Consider the following 24,784-nt stretch of genomic DNA (forward strand, 5'->3'; position numbering starts at 1 on the left):
AAATGCAACTTAGATGTCGGTCTTAACATAGTATTTATTTTTACCTTTCTGTGCTCTGCAGTGGACAACACATACCAGAGGGGATTGGGGCAGGTGGTTGGTTTATTGCTAAATGCAAATAAAAGTCAAGCAAACCATAGTATGTTATGTAACAGCCCCATCTGCAAGTGTGAGTTGTATGTAAGTCGGGTGTATGTAACTTGCGGACTCCCAGTATATGCGCCGCTTATAACCAATGACATCATCAGGCACAGCTTATAAGGATATCATTTACAGGATATGTATGGCTCGTGTATTATCATATAATACACAAAAGCCATGAATATCCTGTAAATTATATCCTTATAAACGGTGAGTTCTGATGTCATCAGTTATAAACGGTGAGTTCTGATGTCATTTCAGTCACATGACTCACTGAAACTTCTGTATTATAATAAATAAAGTACCCCCACTTGTAAAATATGAGGATATTAGAAGTTACCTCGGAGTTCCATGACCTGTATAAAAACACTCGGCCTTCGGCCTCGTGTTTTTATATGGTCATGAAACTCCTCGGTAACTTATAATATCCTTATATTTTACAAGTGGGGGTACTTTATTCACTATATAAACACACAATATCCAAATCCCTTATCCAGCCCATTTGTTTGTAACCCAATCACTCTGTCCCTTGTAATTTTGCAAAGTGACAATACACAGATCAGCATTTTTAAGCCAAAAATGTAGGCCACCATGTGCTATGATACAATTCTAGTTCATTAACCCTCTTTTTTTCCCCCCAATAAGAAAAACATGTTTGTATAAATGTATTAGCATACTCCCATACTAGGTAACATTCGAGGGGCAGATTTATCAAGGGTCGAATTAAAAATTCAAAGTAAAAAAAAATTAGAATTTCGAGCCATTTTTGTGTACTTCGACTAGGGAATAGTCCAAATTCGATTTGAATTAAAAAAAAAAAAAAAACGCAAATAAAAATTCAACTTCGACCATCCGCCATCGGATATTTGGTGTAAATTGTTGGACTGATAAATCTGCCCCTCAGTATTCATTTGAAGAAATGCTTTCAGTGGAAGTGACAGAGCGTGGGTGATCTTCCTTGCTGACTACCACCGATCTCTATCTCCTTCCTCTGTATTTAAAAGATAGTAAAACATCCTACAGCAGGAAGAGTGGACAGGACACATCATAGCTAGGGTTTCAAAGAGGTGCTAATGACTTGCTGCAACAGGCTTACATATATTAATCTACTATTCTGATCTGAAAGGAATAAATACTGCTTATCTGTCCAAGACATTAAAGGGATCCTGTCATCGGAAAACATGTTTTTTTTCATAACGCATCAGTTAATAGTGCTACTCCAGCAGAATTCTGCACTGAAATCCATTTCTCAAAAGAGCAAAGATTTTTTATATTCAATTTTGAAATCGGACATGGGGCTAGACATTGTCAATTTCCCAGCTGCCCCCAGTCATGTGACTGGAGAGAAATGCTTTCTGGCAGGCTGCTGTTTTTCCTTCTCAATGTAACTGAATGTGTCTCAGTGGGACATGGGTTTTTACTATTGAGTGTTGTTCTTAGATTTACCAGGCAGCTGTTATCTTGCGTTAGGGAGCTGCTATCTGGTTACCTTCCCATTGTTCTTTTGTTTGGCTGCTGGGGGGGGAAAGGGAGGGGGGGTGATATCACTCCAACTTGCAGTACAGCAGTAAAGAGTGACTGAAGTTTTATCACAGCACAAGTCACAGGACTTGGGACAGCTGAGAAATTGACAATATGTCTAGCCCCATGTCGGATTTCAAAATTGAATATAAAAAAAATCTGTTTGCTCTTTTGATAAATGGCTTTCAGTGCAGAATTCTGCTGGATCAGCACTATTAACCGATTAGTTTTGAAAACATTTTTTTTCCCATGAAAGTATCCCTTTAAAGAGGTACATCACCTTTAAATTAACTTTTAGTATGCTACAGAATGGCTAATTCCAAGTAATTTAAAATTGGCCTTCATTTTTTTTTTTTTTTTAGTTTTTCAATTATTTCCATTCACCTTCTTCTGACTCTTTCCAGCTTTCAAATGCTTTGCAAGGCTACAAATATAGAATAACTTTCTATTCAGGCCTTCTGTAATTCATATTCCAGTCTCTTATTCAAATCAATGCCTGGTTGCTAGGAGAATTTGGACCCTAAGAACCAGATTTCCAATATTGCAAACTGGAGAGCTGCTGAATAAAACACTAAACTCAAAAATAAAACAAAATGATAAGAATTAAAACCAATTAGAAGTGTCTCACGCTCCACATCATACTAAAAGTCAACTCAAAAATGAACAACGCTTTTTAAGGGTTATAATCTATTTTAAAAAGAAACCAGCATGTTTATGTGAAAAATTGCCTCCTTTAGCAGCAATCATAAAGATAAGATGGCATAAACTATTCAACATGTATTTAGGCCAACATATTCTGCTGTGATGAATGTAAATGGCAACAGAAATTTCACAACACAGAAGCATACACTGCCCTGTGTGCTTTAAGGGAACAGCTGACAGTTTTAAGTAGCTGTTTTTTCTAATTTTAAGAGATACATACAGGAGAGATCTAGCATTTACGTCACTCACCCTAAAGGGAACCAGCTTCCATATTTTGGGGTTATTTTTGGTGATGGAGGGCATTTGCCAGTTATAAAACATCAGCATTACAATACCCAGCAAAAATGGAGACACATGCTCCTCCTGTGGAAAGTATTGAAAACTTTGACAGGAAGTGCAATCAGAAAAAACAAACTGTAAGGTATAAGTACCAGATTTTATTACAAAGCTTTTCTACAACTCAACCATAAAAAAAAAAAAAAAGAAATTTCCCATCACAAAAATTGGACATAAAAATTCTCCATTTTCTTCACTCCATGAATCCAGACACTCTCCAACCCACTAAGATTAAAGGCAGAAACCCAAATTGCAAATCCCCACAATCCCCATTATAAGGTAACTGTGGACCAGGTTTCCACACATCTAAAAATCTGCTTCATGAACTAATCTGGAGGAGGGTTAGCAGCATTAAGAGTACAGGGAATCCCTGAATAGTTTAGTTTAAGAGGAGCTTCAGCTTCCCCCTCCATCCCTCAAGGTAACCCTCTCAAATTCATTTGGAAGACGGCTGGAACCCACCTCCTTCTCACTGCCTGATCCTGAGCATAAGGTGTACATATTTCCAATGTACTGTAGCAAAAAAGTCTTGTAGTCTGACAGCAAAAGTGTGTATAGAAGGGAGCAGGGAAATAAATCCGTAATGCATTGCACCACCGAAGATTACAGAGGCACAGGAAAACATGGAAAGTTTTTGGTCAAAAAAAAAAAAAAAAAGCCAAAGAGCTGGAAACATCTGGTAAAAAGGTAACAGATGTGAATCTTAAAAAAAGGTAACAGATGTGAAGCTTAATCCACTACAGCGACCACTTCACCCCCCCTCAACCAGTGGGACAGAAATAATTTAGAATGTGTGGACTTATATTTCATAGTAGGGCTCTGTACAGGGCATATACAAAATATAAAACCATGAGAATTAGTTTGGTCTTCGGATTTTCTCCCCATAGTTGAAGGATCAGACTGATTTGGTCTCTTCTTTTACCCTGTGAAAAGATTCAAGAAAACACACGGTCATTATTAGCATAAGGAAAATGCACCAAATACACTGTAAACCAGTTAGTTCATCATCATACAAATCAGCCATTTCACTGCAAGTCTGATTCAGGCCCCCTGACGCCACCTAATTATGAATGGGCTTTATAATTTATTATTCGTTCACGAGCTGTGGCACAGCAGCTGCCATATCTGGTAAAGTGTTTCAATAAACTTTAATGGAAACAGAACCTTCTCACTCTTGATCACCCAAGATGCTTTTACATTGTAACCTACTAAGCAATATGCCTCTGCTAAGTCTTCATCTGAGGAAGGGAGGTAGGATGTCCCCAAAATATTGTACATGGCATACACTGTGTCTAACTTACAACAAAATATTTGAAATGTCATGATTTTTATGATATCTTACACTGTGTATATTGCAAGTAATTCACTAGCGGTTAAAGTTTTATTCTTGAACCAATAAATGTGTATTTATTTAGTTGTAATGATGGTGTGTAGGCAGCCATCTCAGGTCATTGTGCCTGACCATGTGCTTTCAGAAAGAGCTAGCACTTCAAAATGGAACTGCTTTCAGACAGACTATAGTTTCTTCTACTTAATGTAACCAAGGAGTAGCAACTTGGGTTCTTGTTCTGTTAATAGGATGCTGGGGGGTAAAGGGAGTAGGGTAATTCAATTACCGTTTGCTATCCGTCTTCTCATCTTTAGCTTTCTCCTCTTCTTTAACATCTGTTAAAATAAATGTTACACAGTTATAACACACGACATGAGACTGTCTCGACCTAGTTTCATACAAAGGTTTTTCTTCATGTCATACACTACACAGGCAAAAGTATCCAGACAACTCCGCTTCCAGAGGCATTTTGGAACTAAGCAGTGAATGTTAAAACAGAGGTGAAGAATTTGTTATGTTTGTTTACAGAGGATCAGCTACACAAAATCTTCACATTTCCATGTACAATGAGCGAGTGGTCTTTGCTCCAGATCCTTTTGTCCATATAGTGTGTCTATATTCTAGTACAGTGCTGTCCAACTTCTGTGGTACCAAGGGCTGGATTTTTTCTGGTCTACGTAGTGAAGGGGAGCTAATGAAAACCAGTGTTCACCATTAACAGTTTTTAAACCACAATCATGTTACCACAAGAACTTTTAAGACCATGTCCACATTAATGGTGGTAGCTGGGGCTGACATCATAAATTGCAGGGCCCCATACGAAAAAAAAAAATTTCCTGGGCCCCCTGGGCTGCGCCCACCACAAGCCTCACCTACAGGTCTGCCCTCCCCACACTAAAAATAAATAAATAAAACACATTTGTTGCTATGGTTCCCACATGTTAAAATATTGGTGGCCAGGCCCCCCCCCCATTGAAAAAGAACATTTGTGGTCAGGGCTCCCCCCCATTAAAAAATATTGGTAGCTAGGAGCCCCCCCCCCCGGTATAATAAAAAGTAAAAAAAATAAAAAAAATAAAAAAAAATCACCCCCCCCAGAAGTTAAAAAAAAAAAAAAAAAAAAAAAATTGGTGCCCAGGGCCCCACCACACAACAGGGACCACAAAGGGTTACCTTTAGGGGGGCCCTGCCATGTTGTACTTCATTAGTGTGGCCCACATGCTGTCAGTGAGCTGCCAACTACAGAAGGGAGGAGGGGAGCACAGATGGCTGCATCTTCTTGCAGTGACAGCATTTTCTTCCCTTATTGGTCACAGAATTTCAAGTCCTGGTAAAGCTGCATGGTGATTAGATGAGCTGGAGGAGAAGTTCAAACCTCAGCTATCTAATCCCTGAGAAGCTCAACCGGGACTTAAACTCAGTGACCAATAAGGGGAAGTAATGGACAGAAGATACCTCCCCTTGTGCTCCCTTCCCGAAATCAGCAGCTCTCAGAAAGCAGGGGGCCCGGCTAATCAAGTTCGGTGTGGCCGGGCCCCCCTTACCCTGGTGGCCCCCCCTACAACTCTCCCCTCTGTCCCCCCCCCCCGATGGTAGCACACCAAAAAACAATGGTTGGTGCTCACTGCAGGGATATCAGTAATATGTGAAACACATTTATTAAGTCATGTCCTATGGATAGCAGAGCACCCCCAGCACATTATTAAACATCTTGGGGGTCCCCTAATAAGTATTTCCAAATACCAACAAACCCCCACCCGTATGGCACAGACAGGGCGCACAGGGCAGGCAGAATATAGCAGGAGACCGGGAAACCCATCGGGATCACTCAAAGATGAACAGTTCATACGGTGTTACATACAGTGAACACTTTCAGTCTGGTTCGGAGGTGTAAAAAATACAGGGATTTAGGGCAGCCAGTTGGACAGCACTGTTCTAGAATGGACAGTTTCTAATGGGTTACAAGCAGAGGCTTTTCTTTTATTTACCTTTCTTGTCCTCTCCTTCCTTTTCCTCTTCAGTTTTAACCCGTTTTACTTTTTTGAAATTGGCCACGTTTTTGCGACCTCCCTCCCCTTCATCCTCAGAATCTGAGAACTCCTCATCACAGGCAATCCTTTTATCTGATGACCGAACTGTAGGACAGGAGCAAATGCCAATGAGAACCAATGATGTATAAGAGCTGTAAGGAAAAGTTAACGGTAGTTGTTGCTTACTTGAAATACGCTTGTCGGGATCATCTTCATCTTCTTCACCACTGTCATCGTGTATGGAGTCCTCTGCAACGGCTTGCATCTGAACTCCAGGAGCATGGGGGAGCATGCGCAAGTTCTCAAAGAGGCGCTGCCTGCAAAACAAGTTTCTTGTTTCATACACAGCTTGACACTTACCCAACTGCTGCACATACATTCTCTTTCACTTACTTAATTTTCTCCAGATATTCATTAGTGTTCTGATTAGTCATGTTGGATGGGCTGATGTGAAGCTTGAAGTCCGGACCAAAATATTCAAAATAATCATTATATGGAAGCTCTGAGGGTAGAAGACACACCCATTAGGAACACACAGCTAATTGCTTGAAGCAAGAATACTACTTAAGATAATGAGAATTATGTATATTGTTAAAAAAAACAAAAAAAAAAAAACAAAGACATAGCTCAGGGACAGGCAACCTACAGAGCAGCAAGACATGTTACAAATATGAAGGTTAACATTTTGCAACAGGTAGTGGGCATTCAAGACCTTCAACTTCTGCATTTTTACACATAAAATGCCAAAATTATTTTAAGACGACTGATTATGCCACAAAACAAAAATTTGTAGGGACAAAGCATATGGGGTGTTCGGTCACATAGATTTGTCGCTCAGAGGGGCAACACCTCCCCACAGGCCAAGAAAACCCAATGTAATGGCATGATTACTTGATAATAATAATTTGATTTAACATTGGTGGTGTTTTAGATTAGAGAAAACTTAGACAACCCTTTCCAGAGGAAACTATTAGATCATAAAGTTCCAATTGCTCAGCTGCGGTCTATGGGGAATGTATTAGTTAAGACTGGGATGACTCAGTGGGGCTCATTTATCAACAATGGGGAAATTTGCCCATGGGCAGTTACCTATAACAACCAGTGATTAGTTTTTCAAAGCCAGCTGCAAGTAGGACAGTGAGCAGCAACCTGATTGGTTGTCATGGGTTACTGCCCATGGGCAAATTTGCCCATGACCCCCAGTGAAATGCAAAGTAAATTAAGAATTCTCCTGACCACTATTGTCAAACCTTTTACATGTCAAGGGCTAATTGTTCAGCCCAGCACATAACTGAATGAAAGATAAACGGTAAAACAAGTGCAATTCCTTGAAATCAGTCAAATCTTGGTTATGAATTCTCAGAATACCCTGTGCAGGTATCACTATAAATGCTCAAAGAAACAAATCAACAGAGCCCAGCAGTACAAAACCCTTTATTTGGGAAGTATATACACTTGAAAAACAGCTACATCTTAAAACACCAGACTCTGTCCTGATTGAATGACATTATCCCTTTAATAGGATAAGTCTATGAATCTTTTTAGCAGATTCCAGGCAAAAAATAAAAATACTTTGTTGGACACAACTTGATTCATGGTCTTAGCATTGCATGCAGATTTCCAGAGTACTCCTATGGCTGCAAGCATATATGACCCAGGGAACTTAGTTACTTTGTCTTATTCAAATTACAAAGGCAGCCCACAAACATATACAGTATCTGTAATTCCTACCATTGGGGATCTCAGAGTCCAGAGCCACAGCTGTTTCATATGTCCAGCAACGAGCCACATTCCGGATAGTGTAACCTCCACCTCCTAACATCAACAGTGGCAAGTTAAAGGTCTTTATAAACTCCACACACTTCGCATGTCCTGAGGAAAGAAAAGTAAAACTAGAAAAATGAAACCACAGCTGTGTTGCGAGAACAGTACTGCAAACTTTTGAAATGTAAATGAAGAGCTTTTGCAGTTGTAACATTGCATAAAATCAGAGCTGTAAAATGCAATTTTGGGTTCCTGGAGTCATCAAAAATGTACAGCCTCTGAATAACTAAATACAAGCACTGAAAATAATCAAATCAGATTTAAGAGCTTCTATAAAGAAGGATATGGCAAAAGAATACTTTACTTAATTTTGGATTGTATTTAACAGCTACTCTATAGCTCTATGCCAGATTCAATTGATATACAAGTTGTTTGAGCCCCCCCCCCCCCAATTGTTTTTGCTGTATGTAGTTAACCTTTGATTTGGTATTACCAAAGAATGTGGTTTCTATTTGAGATTCGGCAGCGATAAAATTCCTTGTATGTTGTGTACATAACTTTTTTCAATCAATATGTAAAATACATTAGTATATTAAAGGATCAGTAACACCAAAAAATTAAACGCTTTAAAGTAATGAACATATAATCTGTTAGCATGCACTGGTAAAAGTTGTGCGTTTGCTTCAGAAATATGGGGCAGTTTTAGCAGTGCAAAGCAACAGTACATAATATTTTAATTACTTTGATATACTTTCAGTTTTTTTGGAGTTATGTACTGACTCCACAGACCTGTATAAAATGCCAACTTTTAAAAGACAAAAAGTTTTAGCCACTATCTTTAATCATTTTAATCTATTTTTAGAGTAGCGCATACTCAGACTTATTAGATATTACATAGCACTTGCAAATGTGTGCCACATGTGTGTATCGGCTAGTTTTATGGGCTGGTCTTACTGCTAAGGGATTCTTGTAACAAACTGCGGAGAGGATTTTGTTTGTGCAGGCCAAAGCAACAGTTGTAAGAATTAGTTCAATACATTTAGGCTTAAAGGTGTTTTTCACCTTCCAAAACTTTTCAGTTCAGTGGTTTTCAGATAGTTCACCAGAAAAAAACAAAACAAACTTTTTCAAATTGCTTTGCATGTTTTATTTTTGACCATTTTCCAAAATGTAAGAAGTTTAATGTTCCCGTCTACGGTATTTCAAGTCTGGCAGGTCAGTGATCCAGGTGCAGATTCTGAACGATTACAACTTGATACAATAGTTGCTAATATTTCATAGATGCTGCTGAGAGATTTATCAACTATCATTTCAACTCTAACAGCTGCCTTTACTGAAACTCAGGGATTTTGCTCAGCAAGGCCAAAGATAACAAATGTATCAACGAAAAGTATCAAATGTATAAATTCCTTGCCCCCCTCCCCCATTTCAGGGCTGCTTCAGAAAGACATGGTGATAAATGAAACTTTACACTTGAATATTAGAAACACTGTTACAAATAGAAAGTAATTGAAAAAAAAGTCTATTTCTGGTGAACTACCTGTAAAAAAAGCGTTTTGGAAATCACCAATGCACTTAGGCTTCTGTAGAAGCCACTAGTGCAATTTACTCTGCAATATCCTGGTCTTAATATGAGAATTTTGTTTATAGCAATAATGTCATCTTACCATCAGACAATCTGATTCCTGACAATTACAATTTCAAACACACCAATTCCTGCAGTAGCTGCTTGCTACTTATCACTTTGTATTTAACTGCACCATTGTTGTATTATGCCCCTTATTAAAAGGCCTAATACTGAAAATCATGCTCACCCTTAATGGTCAAATTGAAGCATCCAAGTCTATCCCCAGATAATGAATCTGCTCCGCACTGTAAGACCACTGCACTGGGCTGAAACATTTCCATAACTTTGGACATTACCTACAGCACAAAAACAACATGAGAGGTGTGCTACAAAGAAAAAACAATTTAGGAAATCTAGGAAATCGACTGATACTTACTGGTTTAAAAATTGCTTCATAGGACTCATCGTCAATCCCATCCCGTAAGGCATAATTTACAGCATAGTATTTGCCTTTCCCTGCACCAATATCCTGATCAAATGAGAAGGAATTTTTTTTTTTTTTTTTTTAAAGGTATTTTGAAATGTATTTTTCAATTCAAAATCATTTATTGAGCAAAGGACTTTAAACATGAAGATACTTGATAGTGATTCAAAACAGTCTAATTTTCAAAATGTTCTAGAAATAAGTAGCACTGAATAATTCAGATCATGATTTAATAAAAAAAAGAAAAACCCTAATTATCCTGCATTATAAATTTTTGTTTAAAGATCTAAATTAAACGTCCGTTTCTTGTAAATTTTCAATACTTTGAACCAAGCTTTAGTTGTTTTTCCCCTCCTTTCCATACTCACTCTCAGATCTCCAGTTCCAGGAAAATACTCTCCATACTTATGGAAGGACACAGTCATAACCCTATCGGTTGTGTAAAATGCCTCCTCAACACCATCACCGTGGTGAATGTCTATATCAATATACACAACTCTCTGGTGATACCTGAGAATGGCAAAGGAAAAAGAATCAGTTAACTGCATCAAATATGCAGTGCTTAAACAGGGAAAACGAATGGACCGTGGTCCTTACATACTTTAGTAGTTCCAGGATGGCAAGGACAATATCGTTGACATAACAAAAACCAGATGCCTCAGATTTCTTTGCATGATGAAGGCCACCAGACCAGTTCACTGAAATGTCAGTCTGCTGTTTGTTTAGTTTAACAGCACTTGCTGCCATAAAAAAAAAAAATTATATTTTGTATTGTTAATCTTATAAAAACACACTCTTCGTCCCCCTTCTAAGGGACGATGCATTTAACCCCTTTTAGTAAAAGCTGTATTTTTATTGCTTAAAGGCATGGATTTACATAGCCAAAAGACATTCTAGATAGCAACTGAATGTTCTCTTATCTGGATTCACATACCATAAATTACTTCAGGTCTAATTCTGACCCAAAATCATGTTTAGAAGCAATTTCAAAGCCCTACAGTCCACCTAGTATATTAATATTTGTAAATGTTAATAGACAACATAAAATATATTTTAAAAAATGTCCAGAGCAGCTACTGGTAAATAAATATGACCTAGAAGATCTGGACATACAAGACCTACACACATTCTACTGCCAAGATTTTCTCTTAAAAATAGAATGCATCAAGAGGTTACAGACAAAACCATTTGCTCTATAGAAGTGCAACAGAATTTTGAAATGGAATTTGGACAATGCATCGCCTAGTAACGCAAAATTGTCTAAAAAACATTTGTTTCAAGACAAATGGTAATCAAACCCATATAGAGATAGAGGGCTATACATTACAACATTAAACGTGTTTAGTTTTAGATCAGTCAGAACAGAGATTAAGGAAATATCAATTTTAAATGAATATAATGAAACATGTACTTGTACTCACCTACAGAACCCCCTGCAGAGAGCTGGCAGAACTCAAATAGGCCATCAAACACAGGACAGTCCTCACCAACATTAACTAAATGGAGAGGGTTGATGAAAGAAAAAAAATATGCTCAATTTGTGCACCCTTAAGGGAAAAAAAAAAAAAATTTGTTTGGTTTTCATTTGACTCACATCTCTGCATCTGTTTACTGTATTCGGACATATTGTCTGGTCGTATGGAGCGCAGGAATTTGATATAATCATCACTGTGATACTTTGTCATATCCTCGGCGCTGGCTTTGTGGGGCCTCTGTAGTACGACAAAGTGAGGAATAGAAAGAACATATACAACCATCCCTAAAGCATGAATGTTCTTCAGTGGATGCAGCCATGTCAGACAGAACAGGCTAGTTTAGATTACAATTCGTTTAGTTATATTCTGATGAGCATGAGACAAATGTATAACCAAACATGAAAGAGGGTTTTTGCGGGGTTTTTTTTTCTCCCCAAACATATTTAAAAGTAAAGTGCAGGCAATAAATGCCAAGAACTGCTATGGTTTCCTACAGAACTAAGTATGGCGGACAGAGGTAAGTATTGGTGCAAAATGCAGGCAAGGTGTTTTAGGCTACAACTGATTCTATAACATTCTTGTACATTTCCTACTGATTAATAAGTTGACAAAACTACTACTGAGAGATAACACTGTCAAAATAGAAAACTGGGATGCGTGCATTACCCAAATTGCAAATCCATTCACGGTTAATTTTTTTTTTTTATACATCATATTCAATGTCCCTTTAGAACCCTTGTTTTCCCACACTGAACCCATGTGCCTCATACTCACAAAGATTTCCATTTTTCGGTAAAGTCCATAGTTGAGCAGCAGGTTGTGTGTCATGCGAATTCTATGAGGTTTCATGGGATGCCCTTGACCATAATAATAATTTCCAACATCACCTACAAAAAATAAATGAAGAGGCACATGTTACTCTGCTGTTCAACAGGTTCCATTAGCCCCCCCCCCCACAAGTATTATAATGTCAGAATGAAAATTTGGCATGCTGCTAGACATGATGCCCATTTCCCAGGGGTCCCCAGTGATGTGACTTGTGCTCTGATAACCTTCAGTTTCTCTTTACTGCAAGTTGGCATGATATCACCCCCCTCCCAGTAGCTCATCAACAGAACAATGGGCAGCTATCCAGAGAGCAACTTCCTGACACCTCTGCTCAAGGGTTCATTTGAATTGATAAAAGTGAAAAACTTTTTTCCTGCTTGGGTGCTATTCTCATGTCTAACACTACATGGGGCACGATTTTGGAAAGTGGTTGTTCCTTCTCAAAGCTCAGAATCAGGCACAATACACCAAGATGGCTGCCTCCACACCAGTATTACAGCTAAAAATAAATTTCTTGGTTAAAGGGATCCTGTCATCGGAAAACATGTTTTTTTCAAAACGCATCAGTTAATAGTACAAACAGATTTTTTTATATTCAATTTTGAAATCTGACATGGGGCTAGACATTTTGTCAATTTCCCAGCTGCCCCTGGTCATGTGACTTGTGCCTGCACTTTAGGAGAGAAATTCTTTTTGGCAGGCTGTTTTTCCTTCTCAATGTAACAATGTGTCTGATTGAGACATGGGTTTTTACTATTGAGTGCTGTTCTTAGATCTACCAGGCAGTTGTTATCTTGTGTTAGGGACCTGCTATCTGGTTACCTTCCCATTGTTCTTTTGTTTGACTGCTGGGGGGAAAAAGGGAGGGGGGGTGATATCACTCCAACTTGCAGTACAGCAGTAAAGAGTGATCGAAGTTTATCAGAGCACAAGTCACATGACTTGGGGCAGCTGGGAAATTGACAATATGTCTAGCCCCATGTCAGATTTCAAAATTGAATATAAAAAAAATCTGTTTGCTCTTTTGAGAAATGGATTTCAGTGCAGAATTCTGCTGGTGCAGCACTATTAACGGATTCATTTTGAATTTTTTTTTTCCCATGACAGTATCCCTTTAAGAATATCATTTTAAATAAGAGTGAATTATCTACAATTGAAATTGTAGAAATGACAAGGTGAAAAAATGAAACTTTAGGATTCTGTAATTTTTCATTATGTCTTTCTGAAGCAGCAGTTGATTGATACATAAAATACATTTCTTATATTTGGCCCTGCTGAGCAGAATCCAGGTTTCATTAAAGTTATAATTGATACAACTGTGGCTAATATTCCACAGATGCCGCTGAGAAATATATCAACTAAATGTAGAAAATTTAACAGTTCAGTTCATATGCACCTGGATTTACTGATCAACACCAGGGACATCAAACTAAAGGAGACATATGTAAAAAACAATGTACCAATGCACTGTACTAAACATAGAAGGAATGTGCTGAGAAAGAGTGTGTTTGGGCAATAATTTGAAAATTTCTGAAAAACCCCCACTAGCCCTGCCCATCCATTACATTTTCTGCTGCTTCGTTTCCCAGGCTGTGCAGCACTCTGCTCTGTAGGACAGGAACTAGGCTGACCTGATAGGAACTGAAGCCTGACTTTGCTTGTGGCAAGGGCCCCTCGTTTGAAACATGGACAGTGACCATATATCTATAGTTAGCGCCAATAAAGGGGCAATTTTTTAAAGATAACGAATTTTTAGCCCAACATGAAACCAGCAACATATAGTATTAATTACGGACTACAAAATTGGGTGGGGGGGGGTTCATTTATCCTATATGTATATGGAATGGCTCACAGTAAATAGCAACAAAATGGGCAATTGGCACAAAAGGATTCCACTAAGGGCCTCAAAGTAAAAATAAAATACATAAAGTCTTTACGTTACATAGTTAAATCAGGTTGACATTTTTTTTTTCAATTTGCCGCATTCTGAATTCAAATGGGGGTCACTGACCCCATCAAAACAAATGCTCTGTTAAGTTATTGCTGCTTTGTTTTATGCAACATTCTTTGCAGACTCTCTCCTATTTATATTCAAGCTTCTTATGCAAATCAATGCATGGTTGCTAGGATAATTTAGACCCTAGCAACCGAATTGCTGGCATTGCAAACTGGAGAACTGCTAAATAAAAGCTAAATAACAAAAAACACAAATAAATAAAAAACTGTTAATTGTCTCAGAATATCAATCTACATCATCAGAATATCAATCTACATCATACTAAACATTATGTCAAAGGTGAACAATTCCTTTAAACAAAAAATCATGTAACTGGAAGTATGCCTTTGAATTGGGGATGCACTGAATCCACCATTTTGGATTCAGCCGAACCCCTCGAATCTTTCATTAAAGATCTGGCTAAATACCGAAACACGTCCTAATTTGCATATGCAAATCAGAGAGGGGGAGGGAAAGAGCTGCACGTAGTAAAATTATTTAATTTTACCTTATTGTTTTGTGACGAAAGTCACGATATTAAGGATTCAGTTCAGCCAGGCAAAAGGATTTGGCCGGATCCGAATCCTGCCGAAAAAGGCTGAAAACCGAACCCTGGATTCAATGCGTCCTTACTTTTGAGTTTAAGTTTAGTATGATGTACAGCAGTGATCCCCAACCCCTTGGATGTTGCTCAAAGCAACTTACGGAGCACTCTGAGTGGTGTGTTGAAAATGTATAAACTTTAATAATGCATTTTAAAAAGTAATTTCAGCGTATCAGCATACAAAACATCAGATCATGCGCTTTACGCGTTTCATGGCTTCTCGCCACTTCTTCAGAAGCAGAAGCTCCCAATGGTCTCAAAGCATGGGCTTATTTTTGAATTCTAGGCTTGGAGACGAGTTTTGGTTCCATAAAAACCAGATGTACAGCCAACCAGAGCCTCCTGAAGCTGCCAGTCCACATGGGGGCTACCAAATGGCCAGTCAGAACCCTTATTTGGAACCAATAACCCTTATTTGGAACCAATGCGTTTGTTGCCACGAACTCTTTACATCTAAATGTTGCTTATGGATAAAAAAGGTTGGGGACCCCTGATGTAGAGGGATATTCTGAGAAAATGTACTATTGGTTTACATTTTTATTATTTGTGGCTTTTGAGTTATTAGGCTTTTTATTCTGCAGTTCTGCATGTTGCAATTTCAGCTATCTGGTGGCTAGGGTCCACATTACACTAGCAACCATGCATTGATTTGAATAAGAGACTGGCATATGAATAGGAGATGACCTGAAAAGAAAGAAGAGTAATAAAATGTAGCAACAACAAGAAATGTATAGACTTAAACTGGCCACAGATGCAAAGATCCAATCGTACGAGTCAACTTACGATCGGACTTTCCCATCTCCCTACCTGCCACTAACCATAACGATCAAAGTCTTACCATTCAGAGCAAATATAAAGTTGTAAGAACAGATCAGTCGATGTTCTGCCCCTGACAGCAACCGTACGATAGTTAAAGCCAGTGACAGTCTCCCTCTGAAAATCGTACGATCGGCAATACACGCAGAGATATTACCCGCAGCCGACAGAAATCTTCTAACCTGTCCGATCGACCAAACGACCGATCTACACCGGACGAAAAATGCCGGGACTCTCCACACACAGTCCGAATATCGTACGAATCCTCGATTCGTACCATCAGATCTTTGCGTCTATGGCCAGCTTTACAGAGTATTTGGTTTTAGATGGGGTCAGTGACCCCCATTTCAACGTTGGAGCCAGGATAAAAAGGCAAATATTTAAAAATAATAAAGACCAATTAAAAAGTTTCTTAGAATTACCCAGTCTATTACATACTAAAAGTTAACTTAAAGATGAACCCCCCCCTTTAAGGCATCACCCGTGCAGTCACTATGCACAAAGGAGTCTAATGCACAAAGGGGTAGTTGTATGTTTTGGCATTATGCAAGCATTTACTTGATTATTAAACAGCCCCCCCCCCCCCCAAGTCTCATCACTAGCACAAATTGTAGCTATGGGAGACATTCAGCCTGAGGCTTTTTAGCAGTTATTGTCCTAGACTAGCATTATGTACCAACAACTAGCAGAGCACTACAGTTTGGACATTCTAGCTTCAGCAGATGGGCCCTTCAAGGAACAGTAACATCAAAAAATTAAGTGTTTTAAAGTAATACAAATATAATGTAGTGTTGCCCTGCACTGGTAAGACTGCTGTGTTTTCTTTAGACTATTAGACACTATTTTTCATATAAATAAGCTGCTGTGTAGCCATGGGGGCAGCCATTCAAAGGAGAAAAGGCTCAAGTTACACAGCAGATAAGCTCTGCAGTACATAATGCTATATGTTATCCATTATTTAACCTGTGCCATATAGACTTTTTTAATTTCCACCATTGCTACTCAGCAGCTTTTTATATGAACAATAGTAGTGTTTCTGAAGCAAACACATCAGTTTTACCAGTGCAGGACAACATTACATGATAGTTTCAATATTTGAAAACATGTTTTGGTGTTACTGTTCCTTTAATTCTGCACGGAGACCATGAGGCCACTCAGAACTACTGGGAGTTGCAGTTCATCATTAGCAGATTAGCTGCATAAACTACCCAACATACAGTATTTACAAATGCCCAACCCTCCATCCAACTATACTTCCCGGAGATCTTTCATCGCCATCCCAGAAAAGACACCCGGTTCGGGCTCCATGCGAGGCTCCCCGGCTGAAACTGCATCGCCTCGGGACCTAAAGATCCAATACAGCAGAGGAGCCACACAAGCAAGTTCCTTACACGATTGAAGACCAAAGTCTCTCACGCTAACGACTTTAAAACTATTAATCATTTTATTTTCCCTGTATCGCGCTGTTTCCGGTCTCTTCCTTTCAATTCACAGCGCGGTTCTCTTGCTCGCTCCCCTCCAACCACAGTTCCCTATTAACTTGTGTAACTCGACACACATACCCACCGCATTCCCTTTCCTTACCATCATAGTAGTAGCACACTTTCTTCTTTGTTCCTAGAGTCAGCGCCATTTTCCTTCCGCGTCTAAGACCTACTACTACTTTGACCGGCGCGGAGTCAGGATACGTGCTTACAAGGCCCGGCCAATCACAGGGTGGACCGCCCACTAATGACGTAAGGGGAACGCTTCTTCCTTTCTTCTGAGCTGGGTAGAGCAACCCTATTGTAGAGTGCATCATCACGAAGGGGCGGTGCTTATATTGTTGGGGGTGGGACTCATTTTAAACAAAGTTACTTTCTCTTTGGGGTCAGGCTGCCTGCTGCTGAGGATGGCTAACTGCTGACCCATACCACTGCGTCTCTCGGTGGGCAGAAAAGACACCTGTAAGAAGTGGGAGCATTTTGCTATGTTAACCGCCTATAATGGCGGTGCGCTGGTGGATAATTCCCATGCTTCTTCTGGTTCCCGTCTCCAGTGGCGCTTGGGAGGTCTTATCCCTGCCATTCAGTTTATACAACTTCTACGAGTGTGGCTTCAAAGTTGACATAGAGGGTAAGCGCTGGCTCTATCATCCTACACTGGGTAACACTCTCAGGGCAGACTCTCCTTTTCTGCCCTAGAAGAACCGAAATGTCTGAGTTTCTGCCAAGGGTGACAGCCATGCAGACTTTGATTTGTGTCATCATATTGTGTGGAAATACTGTATTGTGCCAAATATTAGCCTAATATGGCAATGTGACTTGCTTTATTCTGTGTGTATATATTTCAACTGTATATTTTGTGTATGAGTAGATGACATTCGTTGTGACAAATGCATTCCTGCTTCATTGTTTTAGGAGGCACAACCAGAAAAACGAAATTCATGAACAAATACTGCTTTCAACTGATCTTACATTTTACTCTAATGAAACGTGTTCAGTTGTGTTTATATGTAGTGGAAAGTTGAGTAGAAGGACATTTTATTTTATTATCCAAGAAACAGGTTTTGGCTAAAGGGCCCCATTAAAGGAAAACTATACCCCCAAAATGAATACTTAAGCAACAGATAGTTTATATGAAATTGAATGACATATTAAAGAATCTTACTAAACTGGAATATATATTTACATAAATATTGCCCTTTTACATCTCTTGCCTTGAGCCACCATTTCGTGACTCTATCTGTGCTGCCTCAGAGATCACCTGACCAGAAATACTACAACTCTAACTGTAACAGGAAGAAGTGAGGAAGCAAAAGGTAGAACTCTGTCTGTTAATTGGCTCATGTGACCTAACATGTGGTTTGTATGTGTACACAGTGAATCTTACGATCTCAGGGGGCGGCCCTTATTTTTTAAAATGGCAATTTTCTATTTATGATTACCCAATGGCACATACTACTAAAAAAGTATATTATTATGATAATGGTTCATTTACATGAAGCAGGGTTTTACACATGAGCTGTTTTACTCAGTATCTTTTAATAGAGACCTACATTGTTTGGGGGGTATAGTTTTCCTTTAAGTGATTTATTGCACAGATAGTTGTAGTTGCACTGGCCACCCATTTTTTTCTTTTCAGTGTCTGATGGGAGCAAGTCAGGTGACTGCCACATAGTGTTTAGTTTACATATGAAAATACATGCATGACTTGGTACAGAACTCAGGACCTGTGCCAGGTAGAACAAAAAAATCATGTCAGAAGCATACATTCCTGATCTCATACACTCCCAACCATTTGGGAGAGGGGGGACTGCAGCACTAGAACTAGTACACAAACACCAATGTATATGGCTGTTGTGCTTCCAAACACAATATCATTAGTACAACAAGCAATCCCAATCAGCCCTTTTAGTTGTTCTTTACTCTTTGTCAGCCACGCTGACAGTTGGACGTTTACTCATCAGATACTGTAAAGAACTTTGCACTCCTTGGTGGGAAGGAATGGCAACATTAAGATATTCCATAATAATGTAATTTTTAGGCTGTTAAATGCTTCACAGGGCACTAGAGAAAACATTTATACTGAGTGCAACTACAAGACCACCAGTGTCCTATTGTGCACACTGTTCTGCATGCTTAATCCATATAATTAAAATTTGCATAGGAGATCTCTCCCTACATGCAATATCATAGTTTGTGGATACCACTAATTACCAACACCTTTAAAGGGTTAAAGGAATATTTATTTCTCAGGACCTTCACAAGGCACTTTAAGGTGCAGTATACCGCTTGTTCTATAAGAGTTCATTTAAGAGGGCATATGCTGAACATACATTTTGCCTGTTTTAATGACAAAAATATCTATATATTTTTATTTCTTGAGATAAACAGGGAAACTGAAATTACTCCATGTTTGTTTCTTGCACAGTAGAGATATAGATTGCCTGTTAACAGATATAACCCCAGCCTAAAGGACTTCTGCTAATCTGCAAGCCAAAATAGTCCTAACAAAGGGTGGGTTGTATACTGTTAATATAGTTATCTATCTGACAAGAGCCACATGGAGTAGTTTTGATTTTCTAGTTTGCCATGTTTAACTCGAGAAATAACAAAAAACATATATTTTTTTGTGATTAAAGAGGGGAAAAAGTTTGCTCAGAATAAGCCCTACAGTATTTATTGAACTTGTGTTGTGCAAGTTCAATAAACGGTTGCCTATTTCAATTGTTTAAGAGTGCTTCTTGGTATATATTGGAGATGTATATTTAAAGGGGGTCTTCCAACCAAAAACACGTTTTGTGCATAGTGAAATAAAATGTAATTCTAAAAAGTTTTCCAATGTACACCACTTAAATATGTAAAGGGGTTTTAATGTTATTTGTATACTCTATTGCTATTAAAATGAATATGTCTGATTATCCAGAATCGCATAGGTTCTAAATATGTGGGAAACTTGTTTTTCAAAAATGCTTTTTTATATTTGTTAATGGGAATCTATTTTGGGTCATTTACTCCTGCATTAAACTAACCTTGTGCTTCTTGAATCTTCAGCACTGGACTGTGACCTTGCACGCAATGTTTTTGGCCAGCATTTAGCCCAGGAGCTTCTCTTTAAATCTGTGAAAGAATTTATAGAAAGTGATAACCCCAGCAAGCCCTTGGTATTGTCCCTCCATGGCTGGAGTGGGACGGGGAAAACGTTTGTGAGCTCTCTTCTAGTGAAACATCTTTTCAAGGAAGGAAGCCAGAGCCGCTTTGTACACTTCTTCTCTCCAGTCCTACATTTTCCTCGTGTCCAGAATTTAGAGCAGTACAAGGTTAGAAGAGTAATTCTATGGAATGTGTTAACCAAAATGCTGTTGTGATAAGCTCTTCTGTAAAACATTTAACCAAATAAACGTAACTTTTAGTATAATGTAGAGAGTGATATTCTTAGACAATTTGCAATTGGTTTTCATTTTTTATCCGGTTTACATTTCAGCAATCTGGTTGCTAGGGTCCAAATTACCCTAGAAACCATACATTGATTGGAAAAATAGACTGGCATATGAATATGAGGGGGCTAAATGGAAAGTAATCAAAAGTAGCAGTGGCATTAAGAGTCAGAAGAAGAAAGCAAATAATTAAAAAACTATCAAATAAATAATGAAGACCAATTGAAAAGTTGCTTAGAATTGACCATTCTATAACAAATGGCACACCAGGTAATTCATTGAATGGCAATCTGTGAGACACTGGGTAGGGCAATTTTACATGTGGGGTTCTCCAAAAGAGAAAAGTGGTTGTGCAATTTGAACTTCCAGTTCAAATAAATAAGAGGCTACTTTTACCATAAGTTCGCCAGGAACAACTGAATGCTGAAGCAGCCGTTCTTGGACAGTCCACACCTGTGGTGACCATTATTTTTTATTCTTTTGAATGGCAAGGTGATATGAGGTGATAAAGGACATTTTGATGGTTGTGGTTCTTCATGAGAGCACCACAAAGGTTATAGCATTCTGTGTGCCTTAGGCACAAAGGGCAATAATTATCCCCAGAAGTATTTTTTAGCCTGAAAACTCATGAGTTATCCCAAATGAAACGATATCAGTATAGGTATTCTTCTGTAGCACTGCTGTTTATATAGTAGAGCTTAAAGGTATAGTTGCTTGGCAGTACCATATTTGTTTAATTCATTCTGTTGTTTGCTTACTTAGGTGGATCTTAAAGGGTGGATCCAGGGAAACCTAACTGCATGTGGCCGTTCTCTTTTTGTATTTGAGGAGATGGATAAAATGCACCCTGGCTTGATTGATGCCATTGTTCCTTTCCTCGGCACATCTTGGGTAGTTTATGGCTCAAACTACAGGAAAGCAATCTTCCTCTTCATAAGGTGACATATTATCAAGCATGTGACTAACTGGTTTAAGAACCTCTATGTAAAATGTACAAACTGCAAATATAAGCACAACCAACACAAAAAAGTGTTTAAATATGTCTTTCACTAAATTTGAGTCCAATTATGTAAGCATTAGTCAGAATTAGTGCCCTTGTGTTCTCAGCAAGAAACACCATACCAATCTGTTAGCAGGATCCATTGAGCTGGTTTAGGGTTAGCACACATGGGGCATTTTATTGCCTGTGCTAATTTGCCACCAGCACAGCTGACATAATATCTGACAATTATTTGACACATAAAAATACTTTAAAGCTGTACTGGCGGTTTTCTAAATTGCTGCTGTTTCATCCCCTGCAGCTACAGTAGCTTGACTTACTAGGCCCAAATTACTGAGAAGCACCTAAGATGGGTGCTGCCTGCTTTTCTTTCCACGTTGGATCGTGCAGCAGCCAGACTTATAACCTATACATTATTTTGGTTGACTGAGAAACCACTTTCCAACAGATTCATTCACTACCCTGCACCAGGGGAAGGAAGAAAGGAAAGTGAGTCGGGCTGATGGTTGAGGCGCTAAGTATCCTTTGAGTCCTTGGACAAGCAGAGTGCCATAAAATTTAAGAGACATACATAGCCTGATGGAATGTATGTTATAAAACACCTTAAGCAATGTAACCTGCTGCTTGGGTAAAACATTTCTTTAGCTTTCAGGCAAAACTTACTTAGTTTGTTCATACATGAAAAATATTTCTGGGGGTTCTTTGGTGAGAGGTTGCATAGCTAATTTAAGATTTTGCCAGAGATGGTGACATAGTTCTTTTGCCAACAGTAGTTTATTACACACAAATTTCACTGTATCCCTTTTGTGTTTCTATAGCAATGCTGGGGGAGACGATATTAATGAAGTTGCTCTAGACTTCTGGAGACAGCGAAAGGACAGGGAAGATATTCGGCTGCATCATCTAGAATCCGCTATTTCTAAAGCTGTGTTTTCCAATCCTAAACGTGCGTACATAGTGCACCCAAAGTAATTTTTTTTATTAAAGTTATACTAATGTTGAATCTCAAGAAGCTTGTACACAGCTATATTGCCATAACTGTCACTGTTCTATTTGGCTCCCTTTTTAGGCTGGCTGAAGCAAAAATATGGATTTACAACTGCACATTCACATTGGGGGAAAAAAAATTATAGTAGAGCTTGATAAGTGGCGTGTTACCCAGAAATATGCCCACCCTCATTCTAGATCTAGTTCTTTCCTGTATGTACATTGGGTGCTACACTAAAGGGAAATCATTTGGAAAAATTATACATTGATCACCAAACTGCATCATTTTGAAGCTAGGGGATATCGGGGGATGCTCCTGTGCTGACCACTGCATGCCTTTTATATACAGTGCTGGCTATTGCCTATGCATTATAGCTATGGCCACTCCTGTACAGTATATGAGTATATGGATATACTGATCATTTGAAGCAGGAGTTTGCAGTCTTGGAACTTTTAGCATAAGGTACAGTGTTGACATGGGCTTTCTTAGGGCTGGGACACACTGGGGAGATTTAGTCGCCTGGCGACTAATCGCCGCGACTTTCCACGACCAATCTTCCCTGAATGCTTCCCCTCGCTCTGCGCCTGGCTAAAATGAAAAATCACCTGCGCTAATCACACGCGGCGATTCGTTTTCCGAAGTTTCCTCGTGAGGCGACTTCGGAAAACAAATCGCCGTGTGTGATTAGCCCAGGCGATTTTTCATTTTATCCAGGCGCAGAGTGAGGGGAGGTATTCGGGGAGAAAAGTCGCTGTGATTAGTCGCCAGGTGACTAAATCTCCCCAAATCGCCCAGTGTGTCCCTACCCTTAAAGTGGTTTTTCATCCTAAATGCTACTTTTAGTATGATGTGGTGTGTGCAAGCTTATATAGCTTCTCTTTTGCTCTCCAAATATTCTCCCCTTTTTTTTTTTCTTTGCATCAGATGGCTTCTGGCAGTCCCAGATCATCAATCAGCATCTCATAGATGTGATAGTGCCATTTTTGCCATTGAGACCAAGCCATGTGCGACAGTGTGTACGGACTGAGATGGTGCAGCAAGGACTGGAACCTGAAGAGGTGCTTGTTAACAATATAACAGACAGCTTTGTTTATTTCCCAGAAGATGAAAAGGTTTTCTCATCCACAGGCTGCAAAACTGTTGCTTCCCGGATAAATTATTTTGTGTGATCTATCTAAGAAGTGCCTGGAAATAGTCCATCTTAAATCAAGCCATGCAGTTATAAAGAAGATACCAAAAATCTCCCATGGTATAGCCTAGAAGTTATCTCTGCCTCCAAGAATATCACTTTATTGTTAATATGTATTTAAATTATACAGCACTTGAAAATGACATCACTGTACTACTGTCTTCCATCCAAGGAACAAACAAAATGTTATATCATCCCAGTAGTCCATTTATTTAAGGGGAGGAGAATGATAGCCTAGACCTGCTGTATAAATGTGTATTTGTACTAAGCAGTAAACTGGATTTCATAGTTTAGATTAAAAAAAGTTGAACCTGCCAAACTTCAATTCCATTATTTCATCAGCATTTAGAGATATCGATAAATTGAATTTGGTAACTGCAGGGCATAAATTTATTTTATATACTTTGCAGATACATAGTGAAAACGTTAACGTGACCCAACGAAGACAACTCTTTTAAAGACTGAATTTATTTTAAATATATTTATTATAAAATAATGTGTTTAATTACTATGACACTTCTAAAGCTGGACCTGCACTGAGAATAAGCCATTCTGCTTAATGATGTGTATCTTGAGTTAGGGGCAGATTTATTAAGGGTCGAATAGTAAATTTGAATATTCATTGTTTATAAATAGTTTTTTCGTGTCAAAATCCACACATTAGAATTTTAATCCCCAATTCAAATGTAAATTAAAATTTGAGATTTATCACACTTCGAACATGGAAACAGTTCTAATTTGAATATTTGCCACCAGCTGAGTTAATTTACAAGTCAATGGCAGAGGTCTATTGAAACATTTGAATATGTGAATTGCCTTCCTGACATTCGAGTTTTTTTTTTTCAACGTAAACTCGATCTGATTCAAATTAGATTACAATTTTCAGGACTATTCGATCAAATATTAGAAGTATTTTCTAAAAAAATAAATAAATAAATTTTGAAAATCAACCTTTGATACATATGCCCATTAATGTTGGCATTGGTGGTTTCCACTTCCAGTTTTTTAATAGTGAAATGCAGCTGTCAGACGTAGACACAAGTGACAAGAACTCTATTCCATATTTTGCACAATAAACTTGTTTTACATGTGAAA

General features: G+C 38.6%; 2 protein-coding genes across 2 annotated transcripts; one reads left to right on the top strand and one right to left on the bottom strand.

Moving 5' to 3' along the window:
- Positions 1–2,786: 2,786 nt before the first annotated feature.
- Positions 2,787–17,344, bottom strand: hdac1.L (histone deacetylase 1 L homeolog). The gene is given in 14 exon segments (NM_001088022.1): positions 2,787–3,623; positions 4,317–4,365; positions 6,019–6,165; positions 6,247–6,377; positions 6,454–6,562; positions 7,792–7,932; positions 9,639–9,747; positions 9,828–9,920; positions 10,244–10,385; positions 10,477–10,615; positions 11,297–11,371; positions 11,470–11,587; positions 12,125–12,237; positions 17,179–17,344. Coding segments are annotated over 14 exon segments (1,443 nt in total). The 5' UTR covers positions 17,228–17,344; the 3' UTR covers positions 2,787–3,595.
- A 143-nt stretch (positions 17,345–17,487) lies between these two features.
- tor2a.L (torsin family 2, member A L homeolog) lies at positions 17,488–24,784 on the top strand. The gene is given in 5 exon segments (NM_001094001.1): positions 17,488–17,709; positions 20,130–20,395; positions 21,275–21,450; positions 22,331–22,458; positions 23,425–24,784. Coding segments are annotated over 5 exon segments (945 nt in total). The 5' UTR covers positions 17,488–17,579; the 3' UTR covers positions 23,670–24,784.

The sequence above is a fragment of the Xenopus laevis genome, chromosome 2L (assembly GCF_017654675.1).
Source record: "Xenopus laevis strain J_2021 chromosome 2L, Xenopus_laevis_v10.1, whole genome shotgun sequence".
NCBI lineage: Eukaryota > Metazoa > Chordata > Amphibia > Anura > Pipidae > Xenopus > Xenopus laevis.